Here is an 18,169-nt window from a genome sequence, read left to right as displayed (position 1 = left end):
GGCCTGAGTGGACCACAGCCAGCCCACTCCTGGGTGATTGTTCTTCCCCAGGTTTTTGTTGCTGCAGTACTGTGCCCCTGGCTGAGAATGGCATCAAAGCAGAAATTAAAGTCAGTAATTAAAGCAAGGTGGCTCTGGAAAGAGAGAACAAATAAAGGGTAATTAATTAGGGTGGCTTTGGCCCCAGTAATCTCCAAATAAATGTTGCCTCCCCTAATCCTCATCTGCTGGTCTCCAAGTCATTAAGTAGAGTTTTGATTTGCCTATGGCTATTTTTTCATCTTAAACATTGCAAGCAGTGCATTTCCAAGAAGTTACAGTGGGGTGGTTAACCTTTACATATTAAGGAAAGATTGAGGCAATACGGAATAAGAGTTAATGGAATTCTGAGCGCACATGGAATTTAACAAACGAGATGAAATCTAGTATGAACTGTGACCTCAGTCTTAAGATGTACATTTGTACACACTCTTCCTCCCTGTTTTTTCCCAATTATTTTATTTTTTTCTTCTCTTTTTTATTCTTTTTTTTCTTTATACTTGGATTTTTTTTTTGTTTCTACTGTGTTAACAGATCATGATCACCATTCTGCTAAAAAAAAAGTCTTTAGCATTTTCACCTTTAACAACATGAATATAGAGCAGGCATAATTGCAGCCATCATTTTGTTCACTGGCATAAATCAGCCACTCAGATTTTTTATCTAAGGAATAAAAGTTCTGTGTTATCCCAGAAATACATATTTGTAAACTCTCTTGTAGTAATTCAGGCAAAGTATCAAAAGATACTTCAGCGTTTCTTATTTTTTTTCAAAGTATCAGAACTGTGCCTGGCTGAAGTTTAATATCAGTTATTGTGTTTTCTTACGGAAAATTAATACTCATTAAACTTCAAAGTGTTTTTTTAAACAATTTCATTATTTCAGATTTAGAATACTTAGTTGTCATTCTCTGTAGTTGCAGAACCAGCACCTCCCATATTTTCTCCAGGGCATTCTGGTTAACGCCTTCAAAGCCCATCAAAAAAAAAAGGTTATGTGTTTTGCTTTATACCACTTCCCTGTGGCCAAGCAAATTTTACCAGTAAGAAAGCAATACTAAGAGAAATACACTGCTGAGCCCATTTCCTGATTTCCCTAAAAGTGAACAAAAATAGAAATTCCTTTAACTATACCAAGAAGAATGTTCTTCTGTTCTCTTTCTTACGCTTGCTTATCATGAAAAAGCCTAAAGAAAACTGGGAATTTAATCACACTATTGCTTAAACACGTGGTCTCCAAATGTTTTGGATTATGAACCTCCTTGGTAGAAGATTTTTTAGTACATCTGCCAGTAAAGCATTTTATTTGTAAATTCTATACAAATTCTCCTATATGCTGGATACTTTATGAAACATGCCCTAAAGACAGGTCCTTAAGGTGGACATGCATCCAATTGACTCTGCTCTTCCTCTTGTCATGGGGTTGGTGCTGGAGATCTCTGCAGTGTGTACCCATAAGAAGAATCCTGGCCCTCTGCAGTGTCCATGTGGTCGGGCCTCCCAGTCTCTATGTGATGGTGCTGGCCAGTGCCTGGCATCCTGCTAGGCCCCCCACAGCAAGGACATAGGAAGCACATCCGGGAATGTGACACCCACGGAGCACACATGTGGCCCTCAAGCACAGCGCTTCCCCTGAGGCCTGTGAGAAATGTCATCACAACCCTACACCACCTCCTGTGACCACAATGAATGGCCTGGCCTTTGCTCAAACCACAGACAAAGGCTGCCCTTCAGTCTGTCACACCAGAAGCCATGGCCTTTTGATGCTCTGGTGAATTCTGGCTCTTGGTTTGCATCAGATGAGCCCCCACTGGTGCAGTTCTCTGAATTTTGGTGTCATTGACTTGCACAAGCTTTTATCTACATCTCTGGGGAGCTGCAGAATAAGCCGCATTGTCCTCATGAAGCTTTTGTTGTAGTATGAAGATTGCCAAGTCCCAACATGACTATGATGCCAAGCAGACTATGGTGACAGCGGGAGGTGGGAGTCACCAGGTTACAGGAGGGAAAGAACACTTAGTCGGGGGATGGGGGAGCTCCCGGAGGAACCGGACTTAATGATAGGCTTTAAAGGATGAACAAGAGTTCAACAGGCAGGAATGAGACGGGGAGGAGCTGGCTGAGGAGCTTTAGAAAGTGGGTACTGCAGAGGGGGTCCCTGGAGGAGGTGTGGACACATGGTTGGAGAAGAAGCTCCCACTGCCCTGCCTACCGCAGCTGTCTCCTCATGGGTACCTTGCTTCCCCCTCACCCCTTCACTGTATTCTGAACACAGAAGCCAGAGTACTTCTGTAATATAGAAATCACGTCATAACAGACCATGCTAACCTTTGCTCAAACCCCCTTATGGCTCCCACTTCTGTAGAATACAAGCCAGGGTCCTTCCAATGGCTAAAGGTCTCTCTTGTCCTCATTCCCAACCACTTTCTCCATGACCCTCCTCAGCAGCCACCCTGAGCCTCCTTGCTGGGCTTGCAGCGTGCCAGATTCTCCTGCCTCAGGGCCTCCACACCTGCTGTTCCCCAGCATCCAATGGTTCACTCCCCTACCTGCTTCAGGTCCTCATGCACTCGCATGTCCCCTTCTCAAGGATGCTTTCCCTGGCCGGGCTTGCTTTCACCACTTTTCCAGCTTTTCTGCCCCTCCGTGCTGCTCTGTTGCCCACACTCAAGGCTGTCTAAACATACTGTGGATTGTACCCATCTATCTTGTTTTGTGTCTTTTTTCCCCATCTGGAATGTAAGCTCCAAGAGGGCAGGGAGTTTTGTCTGTTTTGTTCATATTTGAATTCCTAGTACCTAGAACAGCGTTTAGACAAATGAATGAATAAATGGAGGGATGCGTGAATGAATATGAACCAGAAGGCTCAGGTTCAACTTCAGGAGCAAAGAGAAGTCATTGAAGGTTTGTTTTGTTTAAATATAGCATGTTACCTTTTATTTACTTAAAGTGGGGGAAATAAAATCATAATTGCTTTTATTTGATTAAAAAAACCCAAAATAATAAAAATGAGTTTAAAAAATGAGGTTACACCTAAGAGGCAGAGTGAGAATGGAGTGGACAGGGACAGAGGTAGGAATAGCTTTCTCAGTGTATCCTATTTAAGTATATTTTGGTCCTGGCGGGGTGGCTCACGCCTGTAATCCCAGCACTTTGGGAGGCCAACGTGGGCAGATCATGAGGTCAGGAGATCAAGACCATCCTGGCTAACATGGTGAAACCCCGTCTCTACTAAAAATACAAAAAATTAGCCGGGCGTGGTGGCGGGCGCCTGTAATCCCAGCTATTTGGGAGGCTGAGGCAGGAGAATGGCGTGAACCCGGGAGGCGGAGCTTGCAGTGAGCCGAGATAGTGCCACTGCACTCCAGCCTGGGCGACAGAGCAAGACTCCGTCTCAAAAAAAAAAAAAAAAGTTTATTTTGTTTTTTATCATATGACTGTATTATCAAATTTTAAAAATATTTGTTTAAATGAGACTGATAAGGTGGGCAGTGGGGGGTTGGAATTTGCAATGGAGAAAGTAAGATCCAGGAAAACTATCCAAAGTTCTACTCATCTTAGTGGCAGGGTTTACACTTCATTTATCTATTCTTTTCTAGAGTATCTACAATCATATCTATCATGTAAAAGGCTATTCAGTATTTGCTGATCAAATGAATGGATATGTGAATGAGATGACATCTGTCGTCAAATGTATGAATGACTCTTGTGTCAAAGAGGAACTAGTTTTTAGTTCTATGTGATCAAAGTAGAAGCAGTGGATGACAGTGACAGGAAGAAAGTCATCAGTTTGTTTCTTTAGCTGGCATTTTTGAGAGACTATTTTGTACCAGCACCAGGACTATCAAGTGGAATAAGATGTGGCTCAAGCCGTCAGGAGGTTCACTGTTTAGAACCAGGGTGTCATCACATAGGTGGTCACCTACTGAAGTGAGCACGGTGCTGGAGACAGACGTAGGAAGTTTGGAGAGTGCTGAACAAACCTTGGACAAGGGTATGAGTGGGTTTAGGGTGACAAACATTTTTTGCTTGGCCAAACTTGGGTCAGATTTCTGACCCTTTTCCTAGGCTCACCTGTGCACTTCCTTATAAAACCCAGTTTTAGCAAAGAACCCCGCAAAGTCAGTTTAACAGGAGCCCCCCCACCCTTAATATCTGATTGGGTTCTTCATCTTCTACCATCCGTCAGGTGATGTCTAATCACCCGGGCCTGTCTTCAGCAAGAATCCTATTAGGTCAGCTTAGCCAGAGTCCTCTTTACCCCGATGCCTCCTCTTAGTAATTTTCCACCACTGACCCTGACACTGCTTCTTGGCCATGCTGTATTCGGAGTTGAGCTCAATCTACCCCCGCCCCCAGCCCCCACTGCAAGACCTGGTTGCGGTGGTCTCTATACCCATCGTGGTGGTCCTGAATAAAGTCTGCCTTGTCGGGCTTCAGCAGGCATCATTGAATAATATTTTTTTAACACGGGGGGTCATTGTTGGCTTCCTGGAGAATGACATGCCTGCACTCAATCTTAAGGAAGGAAAGGAAAGGGGAGAAAGGAGGAATAATCCAGGGAGAGGGAGAGCACGAGCAGAGACTTGGGGAAGAGAAGAGGGGAGTGTGTTTTGAGGCATATAAGCCATTTGTCTTGGAGGAACATAAAAGTGAGAGCAGCACTGGCAGGATATGTGACAAGAAAGACACAAGACGACCTTGAACAGTCTGCCTGGGCTACAGCAGGAACAGTGCTTATCACTGAAGTTTATACAGCGGGAGAGGAATGTGACCGAGCTTGGTCACCATCAGAGATTTTTATGTGTCAGACTTGCACATTATGTTGGAGTGGTAAGACACCGGCCAAGCGAGGCCAGTTGGGAAGATATTACAGTTGCTGAGGGCTGCCTACCTGCAGCACTATGCACGGTGAAGGATGGGATAGAGAACCTACAGGACTTTCTGTGGACCTGCAGGGCATATAGGAGGACATCCAAGGTGCCCTGGACCACCCAGAGAGATGGGGAAATGAGCTACAGTACCACAGGGCATTGGTCCAAGGCGGGCATAGTTCCTTGGAACAAGCGTGGAATCTGCAATGAAAAGCCCAGAGTGAGTTCCGGCTCTCCTAAGCATAGTGTGTGCCACTCTGAACCTCAATATCTTTATCGATGAAATCGGAAATAGAAAGGCAACTGATGTGCTTTAGCCACCACCTGTGTTTCAGGCATTGTGCTAGGCACTTTGCCTCCATCACTAGATGAATCCTCTCCACAACTCTGAATTTGATATTAATCCCTCTTAAAAGTTGAGAATAAGAACCTTCTCCTTAGTTAATAATGCCTTTTAGATCACAAAGTGGTAAAGATGAGGAAGAGAGCAAACCCTTGTGGGGTTGTTTTTTGTTTTGTTTTGTTTTTGTGTAGTAACTTAGGCTGGGGAACAATGCTCCACATTCTATAGGGAATGGTTACACATGTGAAGTAACAGTAAAACTACTTTACCACTTTGGGAGGCCGAGGCGGGTGGATCATGAGGTCAGGAGTTTGAGACCAGCCTGACCAACATGGTGAAACCCCATCTCTACTAAAAATACAAAAATTAGCTGGGCGTGGTGGCAGGCGCCTGTAATCCCAACTACTTGGGAGGCTGAGGCAGGAGAATTGCTTGAACCCAGGAGGCAGAGGTTGCAGTGAGCCAAGATCACGCCACTGCACTCCGGCCTGAGCGACAAGAGCAAAACTGTCTCAAAAAAAAAAAAAAAAAAAAACTATTTCACTATCTTAGAAGCAAAAAACTGAAATAAAATGTAACTGTCATCATTTTCATTCACAAGAGAGCCTTTGCAAGTTGCCTCATTTTTTGCTCAGTGTTGGAAGTCAAAACTCAGTTTCTGTCTTTGGTCAGTTCATGTTGCAGACAGCTTCACAGGGGGCACATTCTTGGTGCAGTTGTCAACTCCTTAGAGTTCATAATGGATGTGCTGAAGTCATCCTAATGATGCTTTCAGAATGCTGTAATGGGAATGATGGAATTCATCATAAACCTTAATTTTTCCTCACTGAAAATAGAAACTTCCTAATGGAAACTGTTTGGAGCCAGAGGAGGCAAATGCAGGTTAAAAAGACTCATTTATGATTTTTATGGTGTGAGTGGAAGAAATGCAAAACTTCTAAAGCTCTGAGTTGACTAAAACATTCATTTACTTTAACTTCTGGGTTCAGTTTTATCATGTTGAGTGCAGGTTTTAGAATGCTTCTCAAGAGCTCTAATGAGACTATATTAGTCCGTTTTCACACTGCTGATAAAGACATACCCAAGACTGGGAAGAAAAAGAGGTTTAATTGGACTTATAGTTCCACATGGCTGGGGAGGCCTCAGAATCATGGCGGGAGGTGAAAGACACTTCTTACATGGCGGCAGCAAGGGAAAATGATGAGAAAGCAAAAGTGAAAACCCCTGATAAACCCATCAGATCTCGTGAGACTTATTCACTATCACGAGAATAGCACAGGAAAGACTGGCCCCCCATGATTCAATTACCTCCCCCTGGGTCCCTCCCACAATATGTGGGAATTCTGGGAGATACAATTCAAGTTGAGATTTTGGTGGGGACACAGCCCAACCATATCAGAGGTCTTGCTGTGGGTCTTGCTCTGCTTTCTTCAGATCACTGACATCCAACCAGCAAGCAAGAATCAGGAATATACTTGCCTCCAAAACCACAAGGAATATACAAGTAGGAAAGTCAGCTTTTTAAATACTTGCTTTGGATCCATTTTTATTCTCAGTGGGGAGAATCACTATTTATAAAGTAAATTCATTTGCATAGGACCTTTAGAAATGCAAGTTCACGTATAATAGACATGCAGTCAAAGACAGACTTTCTTAGCAAGAATTGTCAGATGAGCAGATGAGGAGGCATTGATATGAGCATAAGGCAGTCTTACCCTATGGGTACAGGGACAGGTGTCCCAGGAAACCCTGTGCTTTGCCCTGTTGGCCAACCAGAGTGTCCAAGTGCCACTAAGGATTCTTGCTACTCAGCAAGACGCACTTCGGAAACTCAAATCTGCTGCATACCTCTCACATTTTAGCCAAGTAAAACCAAGGTGGCAGATCCTAAGTACCATCCCCCTGATCCAGAGCTCTGGTACAATTTGTGAACCAGTGATTTTTTTGCCAGAGAACATGCATTCCAGTCTCCCTACAAAGTGGCAGCCACCATTTTGACCAGCTCTTACTCCTGATCTAAAAATGGAAGTGCTCAAGTTTACTAAATTCAATTCAGATAGATAGAACCGATCAATTCAAAGGCAGATACAGAATTACATGTTTTGGGGCAATCTAGTGAAAGATTTATCATTTCTATGAGCAAAGACAGTTGAACAATCTTCAAATACCTCACCGTTCTTTTTTTTTTTTTTTCCATCCATATAACGAAATCAAAATTGTAAATTCGGGTGAGCCCATACTGTTGTCTCAGATGAACAGAGATGTTTGAGATTTGCCCACAAAATTGAGCTGGAACTTTGTGTCATGATTTTAAAAGAGAAAAGAAGACAGTGAAATTAGCCTCTTGTGTCTAAATTAGCCTCTTCTGTCTCTTCTGATCACCTTTTAATGGAATTTGCCCAGGTGCATTCCAGGAGAAGAGAAAAGGGGGAGACAAAGAGTTGGAGAGGGGGAGGGAACATCAGAGAAGTTCCAAGCCCCTCTGGAGGAGTGGAATGCAGGACTGTGTCTGCTGCCCCCACCTCTGTTTCCCCTTAGCCTCTCCTGCCCACCACCACAATCTTCATGTGCCTGCTGGACAGACAAAGGCTCCCTGTACTGAAAATGCAGGACTGCAAGCATACACATTCCCTCTCGAAGCATCATCCAGGATGACCACTTCCCCTTGGTGTTTGATGCATGTTGCATTGTTCAGTATTCTACACTTTTTTGGAATACATGCGTTTATGTCTTTTCAGGTTGGGAGTTATGGATAATTTGGCAAAGCAAACACCGTAACTGGTTTCTTACATAACTCTACAGTTGGCAGCAAGGCACAGTGCATTGAAATTAAGCAACACTCACTCATCCAAAGGGACTTTGCTTTTCCTTTTTTGGAAGGCTAAATGCCCTGCTTTGTTTCTTCCTCTTGCATGTATTTTAAATTATTGGCTGACTTTAATGATTCTTTGAAGTTAATTTTTAAATGTGAATTGCAGGATTCCATTTAACTTCTGGAAGCTTGAGAGCTGTCCCTGTGTGCCCCTAAATCAGAGAATGCTTAAATAACTTGAGTGCTTTTAGGTGATAATAAAATTGGAGAGAGTGAGAAGTACATAGGACCCAGGCTGCCATAGGGATCTAAACTGGTAAAATACTTAGAAGGTTCAAGAGTTGCAACCTTTTGAAAGAACTAGAGTCAGTCTTGCATCGCAGAGCACTTCTCCAAACCAGGCATCTTCCCTGCATCTTCCCTTTCAATTATAGTGTACATTCTTTCCATTTCTTCTTCCTTTCCTTTTTTTTTACACTTAGTTTATGAGTCTTTAAGCAGGACCTCAACCCATTTATGCCTAGTGTTCCATTATTGGAACGCTAAGCATGTGGGAGTTATTTATATCCTATTGCTCAAGGTCATTGCCAAGGTCTGATGGCAAAAATTCAAAAAATTGCAACCTCTGGCATAAATGGGTTAATGCTTCTTTGCTCAGTTTCAAAGGCTAGTGTTTTTGTATCCTTTGCCTGAATTCAGTAGTGCTTTGAAAATGATCGAAGTGTTGCATATTCCCAGTTCTCAAATTATAATAATGAAGTTTTCAAATGAAAATCCTAGGATTGTTTTAGGTTCTCTTTGCTCCATTCCACTGTGGGATACAAGTAGAAATTGGGACATTCATCCAATAAAATGTCATTGGGGAAAAAACATTTTAACTACATTTCAAAATGATTCCTCTTTTTGTCCTTTAAAATTTTTATTGACCAAGACAGATTTCAAAATGTTTTCTCTAATACCCCAAAGTGAAACTTTGATTGAGGTTTTCAGGAAATTCCAGGGATCAAGTATGTCACCCGGACTTTGGTTTCCAGGTTTCCCAAAGCCTTGAAACTTCCCTACAGTCTAATTGCTGTTTATTGCCACAGACCTTCATCCTTTTTCTTTTGTAACATTTTCCATCTTAAGAAGGGTCGTCCCATTCGGCGAGGAGCGTGTTGTCTGAGTAGCTGAATGGAATTACTACCAGTGGAAACTATGCTGCAAGAGAGGTTGATAAAGCAGCTGTGAAGCAAACCTCAGCTGTTTTTTCCATTCTCCCCAAGCAAAGTTAATTAGCATAGGGAAAATGACTAAGGTGTTGACGTCACCTCTTTCCAGTAGAAACTTACACTTTGTCCCTGTCTGCCTGCAAGCATGCAGGACTTGACTCAGGAATTTGCTGTCCAAACAGGATGCTGTGGAAGCTGCACTTTTTTTTTTCCCAGGGAGTGGGGGCTGGCCCTTACTGCTTTATAAGCATCGGCTCAAGAAGGAACCTACAGCCTCTTGGAAAGGAATCTCACTAGGGGCTTGACTGCGTGGGTCTCTAGCGCTTTCACTGTAAGAAAGCAAGATGCATTTTAGAAACTTTAACTACAGTTTTAGCTCCCTGATTGCCTGTGTGGCAAACAGTGATATCTTCAGCGAAAGTGAAACCAGGGTAAGGCTTCTAATATAACGTGATTTTCTTTAGTTTTCAAAGCATTATGCTAACTGGGACTATTAACTGAAATACTTGGGGGAATGTGGCTCTCTTGTGGGTTTGGGGGTTTTGAAAGAAATCCAAAGTCTTTCGAGCCTTGAAAATCAAAAGCTGTTGCCTGAGGAATTAACTGAGGAAGGAATTTCTAAAGATCTCAATATTTGACAACATCCAGGTCCCTGAACCAACTCACTAGGAAGGGGAGAGTTGGGGCATCGTGTGTTTTTCATTCTGTGTATGTTGTAAGTGAACTTTTCAGAAAGGCCTCTTCTGACAGTGAATAGTGTTTTACTTTTACAGCCAGCGTTGTGAATAATTTCATTTCGTCTTAGGAAATAAATGTTATAAAGATATTTGTATGTTTGTAGTAATTACGAGGGCCTGGCCTCAAGCTCCCAGATTTCTCTAACGAGAGAAAATGCCGCCAGAGCAAATAATAAAACTGGAGAAATTAAGTGTGAGATCAGTGTGCCTCCTGGGCAGCAGCTCTCTTTGATGGTGATTAATATAATCATTTTAATCACTACACTTTTCTTCTTCATTTGATTAAAATGTAAGTCTTTTCATCAGCAGCTATCCGGCTAATTGAGCTTTAAGAATACTGTATAGGAATGAATCCTGTATGCTCTATTTGAGGGGTGGTATTTGTGCCTGGTGGTGTTATATGCTTTATACCCAAAGCCATATTGGGACATGCGAAGGTTTCTTTTTTTAAAAAAATCAAATGTAACTCCATAATTGTATATAGTGCTTATGGGCTGGTACCATAGTGTTTGGACTAGATTGCAGAGCACATTCTATGTTTTTAAAGTACTACAAAGTGAGTTCACTTAACATGAGCCTTATGTGAGTAAAATCACTATTTTTTAAATGAAGTAGAGATGCCATCCAAAAGCTATAATAACTAGATATCAGTTATTAGAACAAATAAGATTCTTTTATAAGAGAATGGCATCATAGTAATCTGGATTTTAAAGATAATGTGAGTTCTCTTTTGTTCTGGTCCTAAGCCCTGAACCTGTATTCTAAAAATATTCTTCAAAGTCATCTCTCCCAAATTCTGAATCATAACTTCAAAACTAAACAGTGGGTCACAGTGCCTATTGATGAGGTCATACAAAATTCCAAATGTACAAAGACACACTTTTGCCAGAAACTTGCCCGTGCTCAAGAGAGGTGGGGAAAAAGAGTGAGAGGCGGCCAGATGAACTCTACCGTCCGCCAGCTCCGCGTTCCTTCGCACGTGCCTCTGCGGGATCCCTCGTGGGAAAGTCTCAGAAATGTCCCTAAACTGAAGAAAAGCCGGGGAATGCAAGGAGAGCAAGGTCATAGGTTGTTCCGACTGCTCCTTAACGACCTGCCTGGCAGGGACCGGCTACCCTGCTCCTACCCGCAGCCCCATGTGGAGCAGGCATCCACCGCTGCCTCCCCGCCCCATGTGGAGCAGGCATCCACCGCTGCCTCCCCGTGCTTGCTAGAGTGAACATTCCTGAAGACACTCTCATCTCTTATCCTGAATCCTCGCTCCCACTGCGGAGACACTGCGCCTTCCATAGGTTCTCCAAGGTCCTCAGTGAGCTCTGCCCGCGCTGCCTACCATCCACACCCTGCGCCATCCCCTTCTTCCTGGCCAGCCCCTTCTGCCTTTCACACGGGCTCCCACAAACTGTCCTGAGTGTTTTTGCCTGGTGAAAAGATTCACAAAACCCATGGGCGACTAGAAGCCCATGCAGTCTTCCTTGGAGCTTTGACTGTCCACCAGTTAAACTCCCTCTCTGAGGAGTTGCAGTGGCCCCCAGCTGCCCCCACCGACAGCCACACTCCAGGACCCAGCCTAGGGGGCTGTCCCCTGAGCAACCTAAGCTCGTAATCCCCCACCTCGGGCTTTGCATTCTAAGAGCTCAGGACATCTCCTAATTCTCACTAGCCCTATGGCACCAGAGCGAGGTGTGCACAGACACGAAAGCCAGGATGCAGAAAATGGGCCATTTGCAGAACATTAATTTTTAAACCAGTATCATTTTAGAGAGTTAAAAAGTAACAGACTGAGATAAAAGCGATCGTGGAAATTTTTAAAAACTACTTATTTTAAGAAATGCAAAACTTTCTATCAACTTTGTTATTTTTCAAGTCAGTATTTCTTTTTTTCAAATTAGCTGCAGTGCTTTTAAGCCTTAAAGAAATCTTTGATATATACAACACTGCCCTGAGCTGAACGGTGGGGTTGGAGTTGGCTAGCCGGGGAAGGCTATAGGACAGAGAAAAAAGGGGGGGGGGGTGAGTGGGGGAAGGCCATAGGACAGAGAAACATGGGGAGCAAATTACCAAACTGTACCTCCCTGGAAAATGCTCATTCTACTTTTTAAAAAAGTTTGTTACCGTAAGTAGTGTCTATGTATTGGCAATTGTTCTGCTGATTCGATGAATGTAATAAATCATACCTTCTTACCTTCTTACCTTCTTGTAAAATCACCTGCATTGGGACTAAAGGCCATAGTCCCCTAAGAGGGGAAAGGCTTTTCTCTAAGAAAGAAGTTAGGAGTTCTTGAAAGGATTGATGATCCACTTCCTCAGTAAAAAATGTATTGAGGAGGCCAGGCACGGTGGCTCATGCCTGTAATCCCAGCACTTTGGGAGGCCGAGGGATCACCTGAGGACAGGAGTTTGAGACCAGCCTGGCCAACATGGCAAAGCCCCGTCTCTACTTAAAAATACAAAAATTAGCCAGGTGTGCTGGCAGGCACCTGTAACCCCAGCTACTCGGGAGGCTGAGGCAGGAGAATCACTTGAACCTGGGAGGTGGAGGTTGCAGTGAGCCAAAACTGCACCACTGCACTCCAGCCTGGGTGACAGAGCAAGACTCTGTCTTGAAGAAAAAAAAAAGTAATGACATCATCTAGTCAAGGGTCATATGCAGGTAAATTTCAACTCCTTTTATTTTTATTGTTATTTTTCAGGCCAAATTTGAGTCCCTCTTTAGGACGTATGACAAGGACATCACCTTTCAGTATTTTAAGAGCTTCAAACGAGTCAGAATAAACTTCAGCAACCCCTTCTCCGCAGCAGATGCCAGGCTCCAGCTGCATAAGACTGAGTTTCTGGGAAAGGAAATGAAGTTATATTTTGCTCAGGTGAGTTGGGTTCATTGCTATGCATGCTTCTCCCTCCTCCCTCCCTCCCTTTTGTAAAGCACCTTATACATTGCTTATGTTATATGCTGACCGGAAACTCTGAGACTTCACCTTGAGAAAGACAAAATTCCTACTCTGAATGTTCAGCGTCTCACTTGTTTTAAGAAGATATCAAGGTGCATTTGAAAGCAACCTCAGACATCGCCCCTGACCTTCCTGGGTTGATAATGATGGGGGAAAGAAAGCCTTCCCTGTTCACTGGGGAGCTTGCAGGGTGCAGCGGGGTAGGCGTGGCTATGCAAACACCCTAAGGTTTGCGCAGCAGGTTTCCATGAATTTGCTCAAGGGTTGGAGCTAATGACCCACTCTAGACTGAGCAGACCAGAGTGGTTCCCTGCTCATGTGGTGCTGGGGGTACTCAGCAGAGAAACAGGAGTCTGCAGAAGATGCCTGCAAATCAGCCCAGGACTGCTAGGTCTGGCTTGAAAGGAAAATAGGGGATAACCAGACTGGGCGCAGATGCTAAGAAACCCTCTGGTTGGCAGGGTTCCCAGCCCCAGGGCACCCACGGCAGGGAGAGGGGTAGCTGGGGTTGGGCTTGCCTTTTCTCCTGCCCACTACCATTTTGACCCTCCTCTGGGGAACTTAGGACAGGTGACCCACCTTCAAGGCAGCTCCCAGAGTTCCATTTGATGTCCTTAGGGGCTGACAGATTGTCAGGGAAGAAGAGAGGAGCTTCTAGAATGCAGCTCCTCAGTAAAGCAAGTCCCCCTCAGGCTCTGAGCACCCCCCCAACCCGCCCCCACCACACACACACATACACACATACCTTGCTGGGATGGGAGAGGACCCTGTCCAAAGGCCTCCCACAGTGGGAGGAAGCTCATCTGACACCACGCCAGAGAGCCGAAGTGTCTTTTCTTCCTCAAAGTGAGGACAGCGAACTTGCTGGGCCCTTCAAGTATAAATAAAGCATTTGGGATCCCCGCCCCACCCCTGACCTTTCTGCCCTGGGAGGCACAGGCTGAGCTTTGACCTTGGGTGCCTAGGCCTTCCTGTGTGAGTACACTCCTTTCTGCACGGGATAAGATTTTATGCAAATAATTACTTAGTACTCCTCTGACCTTTTCTGTTTGTAAAACAATGCATATTCATTGTGAAAACTTGGGGAGGGCAATCTGGAAGTGCAGAGAAAACCTACACCGCGCAGCTTGAGATGTAAGAGCTCTCTGGACAGCCCTCTCATCACTGGTCAGCATTTCTAAAACCAAACTAGGATCGTAGGTTATTGTTCCTTATTCTTATTTCTTAAAGTCTCCTGGGAAGTGGCTTTTTTTTTTTTTTTTTTTTCTGGCATCTGATCCAGAGTCCCGGAGAGGGAGGTGCAGGGCTGCTGCTGGGTGGGGAACCCTAGGGGCAGGTGGAGCCCTGGCTCCCTGTCCCTGAGAAGCTTTGTCCTCTCAGAACTGTGGCCTAGGCTTTGGACTTTCAGAGCTTGCCTCTGTGGTATGAGGAGTGGGGAGAGACTGATTCCAAGAGCCCTCCTGACCTCAATGACAGTGACTTAAATTTCCATATATACTAAAGTCACCTCTGCTGATTTTCTGTCCATCTAGGTCAAGCGTAATTATTTGCAGTCCCTGTGCCTGTGACTCCCATAGCCCTGGGAGGGGGCTGTCATCCTATCTGCGCCACAACCAGAGTTCATATGTCCTTTTGCCCTCCCCGTTACAGACCATCTTACAATTGGTCCTGGAATCACACCTGTCCTGACGCCTGGACATTGACCTGCCCATCTCCCGGAAGCTGGCGTTAGGTGCTGTTGCCTCACTGCAGTTCTTCCCTGGCAACAACTGACCTGTGCTTATTTTCTCTCCTCAGACCTTACACATAGGAAGCTCACACCTGGCTCCGCCAAATCCAGACAAGCAGTTTCTGATCTCCCCTCCCGCCTCTCCGCCGGTGGGATGGAAACAAGTGGAAGATGCGACCCCAGTCATAAACTATGATCTCTTATATGCCATCTCCAAGCTGGGGCCAGGTGAGCAGGGCCCTCGGGTGGGAGGGAGGCAGGGGGAGACACAGCTGCTGCCCTGCACCGGGGAGCAGTACCACCACTACCCCCGTAGCTCTCCTGAGCCCATGCCGGCATGTTTTGTGAGCTTCTCTGTATTCTTCTGCGCCACCGTCCCTTGTGCTGGGAGCATGCCTGCCTCTTGGCACCAACTGCAGTGTTAGAGAGACTGCGGCTGATCATGGGGACCCTGCATCACGCCCCTCCACCCCCCGCAGTATCCCAGGAATCCATTCCTGTGTCCACTGAGCACAGCCTGCGTGGGAGGCCTGAGCCCCGGCCCCAGGTTCTGTCGCTCCGGATAGGGATGAGTGATTGGACTTTGGAAAGGGAAAATCGATGCCCCCTTTAAGAAATGTTATTTTTAATCAAGATAAATTCGCCCTTTCCTGTGATTCTCACCTGGCCTTCTTAAAGGAAAAGGGAAGGAGAACCATAGGCCATGGTGAGGGAAGGGCCGCGGTCGGGCTGCCCTACCCCAGGGCCCGTGGGCTGGTCCCCTACAGAGCTTGCTAAAGAAAGAGGAAGTTCCCGTCCTCTGGAGGGACAAAAGTGTGAGCACTGCGGGGAGGGGGTAGGTTCCTCAGGCTTTTTGTCCAAAATGTGGGCCTTAACTGGTGGAATTGTGAGCAGTAGATGAGATCATCGAGTGAAAGGCACTTCCATCAGCACCTGGCTCACAGTCAGTGTTCAATGCAGGATTTTTGAAAACCATAAAATGTTGGTGGTTCCTGTCCTGTCCTCTAGGGTTTGGGTGAGGAGGCAGGTGTGAGGGAGAGTCTTGGGGTGAAGAGGTTTGAGCCTTCTCCTGCTCTGTCCGTGGAGCAAGTCAAATAAATGCTGAGACCGTCAGCTCCTCATTTCTCCTTGACCAGCAATCTGATGTTCCCTTGGGTTGAGGGTTTGGTTTTCTTGGTCCATCAGCAGTTTCATATTGAAAAGATTACATTTCTGAAAACATTGCCCAAACGGAAATTCCCTCTGGGATAAAGCAAGAGTCACATTACTTACTGCTAATTGTGGCGTGAAGGTCAAGATCAGAAATGGCCATTTTGAGGAAGCGTGTGCTCCCCCTACAGCAGCTCCTGGCCCGGGGGCATGAGCATGGCTGAGGGTGTGGAGTCTTCCTCTACGTTAGGAATGGGAGAAAACAGGGTCTCCACTTGCAAAGAGGTGTCAACAGTTCCAGAGGCAAATGCTGTTAATAAAAATTCGGCATACTCCAGAATATACCACTTCCTTCACCGAGGGCTTATTGGAGAAGGCTTTTTAGGAAATAGACGTCATAAAATCAGTTTGTCCTTGGTCTCACTTGAGTGAGATTTCATATTTCACCTGTGCTTTTCAACCAACAGGATTGCGGAGATTTTGCAAATTATGGTCCTAAACCCTGAGCTTTCTGGATTTTTGCTGATTAGTAGGTAGATAAGAGACTTGAAAAGAGGTAGATTTGTAAGAGGCTCTTAACCAGCATTTTCAGCAATCCATCTGACCTCCCATGCCTGAATTCTCTCTCTCAGAGAGCTGAGCTCCTTTGCCTTTTTCAGTGCAGTTATAATAACTTTCCAGTCCCACGTGTGATAGAGAAAAGATCAGCACCTTCCTTATCAGTAAAAGTACCTTCCAGGTTTAGAGGAGTAACCAGTGTGGCTGGAGGTAGGAAGCTCTCCTGGGCCGCTCTTGCCCGGCGGAAATCACACAGTGGTTGGTGAGGTGCCTCCTCGCTTACCCGAACTGCAAAGAAATCCCAAGCACAGGCCGGGCGCGGTGGCTCATGCCTGTAATCCCAGCACTTTGGAAGGCTGAGGCAGGCGGATCACGAGGTCAGGAGATCAAGACCATCCTGGCCAACATGGTGAAACCTCGTCTCTACTAAAAATACAAAAATTAGCTGAGTATGATGGCATGCGCCTGTAGTCCCAGCTACTTGGGAGGCTGAGGCAGGAGAATCACTTGAACCTGGGAGGCGGAGGTTGCACTGAGCCGAGATCTTGTCACTGCATTCCAGCCTGGGCAACAGAGCAAGACTCTGTCTCAAAAAAAAAAAAAAAAAAAAAAAAAAAGAAAGAAAGAAAGAAAGAAAAAGAAAAAAGAAAAGAAAAGAAAAGGAATCCCAAGCACAAAGCCCTGGAAGAAAACTCACAGTGAAGCCACACCCTGTGGGTGGAGCAGGTTGAAGCAAACCTCCTGCCCGTATTTCAGATCCCTGCCCAGCATGGCACCAATAACGATGCAGCCTCCATTCTTAAACATCTTTCTAGGTGACATGGGCTGGACAAGCATGTGGTGAGTCGGGTTCTCATTGCCTCGGGCACTCACTCATGCTGTTAGCTCCATGAAGTCAATACCTTTACCGTCTCCTTTACTGAGGAGGGAACTGAGGTGCAGAGGGAAGCAGAATAAAGTGCCCATGAGCCCTGGGTACTAAGGAGCCAGGCTCAGAGCTGCCTTCACGAGCACCAGAGATGCACACTCTTCCTGTGGCCAGAGCGGCACCCCAGCGGGAGGCCCCAGTCCCTTCATTCTACATTGCCGGGTTTTTCAGTTGCAGAAAGCTCACCCCACCCTTGCTGGACCAGAGTGGCCTGAACTTGGCCAACCTGGTAGAACTCAGGCTGACATAGAACAGCAGGACACTCCTGGTCCCGGGGATTAGAAGTTGTTCTAAGGAAAAGATGCCCAGGTCAAAAACGTTTCCAGAGCACCTGGCTCCGTGCAGCCACCCCTGAGTCTGCTGCAGGGCCTCCTGTGGCGCCCTTCCTGGGCGTGCACTGCGACCCTCAAATAGGAGCTGCATGAGGGAGGCCCAGGGTTCTGTTTCCAAATGCGTTTCTTCATCCATCTTTTTCCTGAAGCGAAGTTTCTCACATTCACACTTGAGGAAATGCTGACAGAAAGGGATTTCTCTGGGTAGTTTAGATATCTGGTGGACATGTGAAGTATAACTAGAAAAATGCATTCCTTCTATACTTTTCATGTGCCTGGACTCCCAGAATGTTTGACTAAAAACAGAGTCATGCACAATGGAAATCTCTCTTTTTCTGAATGAGCTAGCAAAGAAATACAAACCCAAAATATGTCTGGCTGTGTCTCGCAGCCCAATCGAATGGTCACGAGCAGCTGGCCCAGCAGAGCCCTGAATGCTCTTTTATGTTTGCCTTTTGACTCCCAAGGACTTGTCTGAGTGACCCTGCGATTATTTTCCCTCCTTAG

General features: G+C 45.5%; 1 protein-coding gene across 5 annotated transcripts in view; it reads left to right on the top strand.

The window, feature by feature from the left end:
• Positions 1 to 18,169, top strand: part of RCAN1 (regulator of calcineurin 1) — a 98,826-nt gene that overhangs the window by 78,885 nt on the left and 1,772 nt on the right. For 2 of the 5 annotated variants that reach the window (XM_034948140.4, XM_063601327.1), the window contains exons 2-3: positions 12,709 to 12,882; positions 14,764 to 14,923. In XM_034948140.4, coding sequence (XP_034804031.1) covers positions 12,709 to 12,882; positions 14,764 to 14,923 — 334 coding nt within the window. Of the gene's footprint in view, positions 1 to 9,388; positions 9,710 to 10,955; positions 11,195 to 11,229; positions 11,318 to 12,708; positions 12,883 to 14,763; positions 18,164 to 18,169 lie in introns of those variants that run through there. The other 3 variants (XM_063601328.1, XM_063601326.1, XM_034948142.3) reach the window with 3 other exon arrangements.

The sequence above is a fragment of the Pan paniscus genome, chromosome 22 (assembly GCF_029289425.2).
Source record: "Pan paniscus chromosome 22, NHGRI_mPanPan1-v2.0_pri, whole genome shotgun sequence".
NCBI lineage: Eukaryota > Metazoa > Chordata > Mammalia > Primates > Hominidae > Pan > Pan paniscus.
Note: the sequence above shows the minus strand (reverse complement) of the source record. Positions and strands in the feature narration are given on the sequence as shown.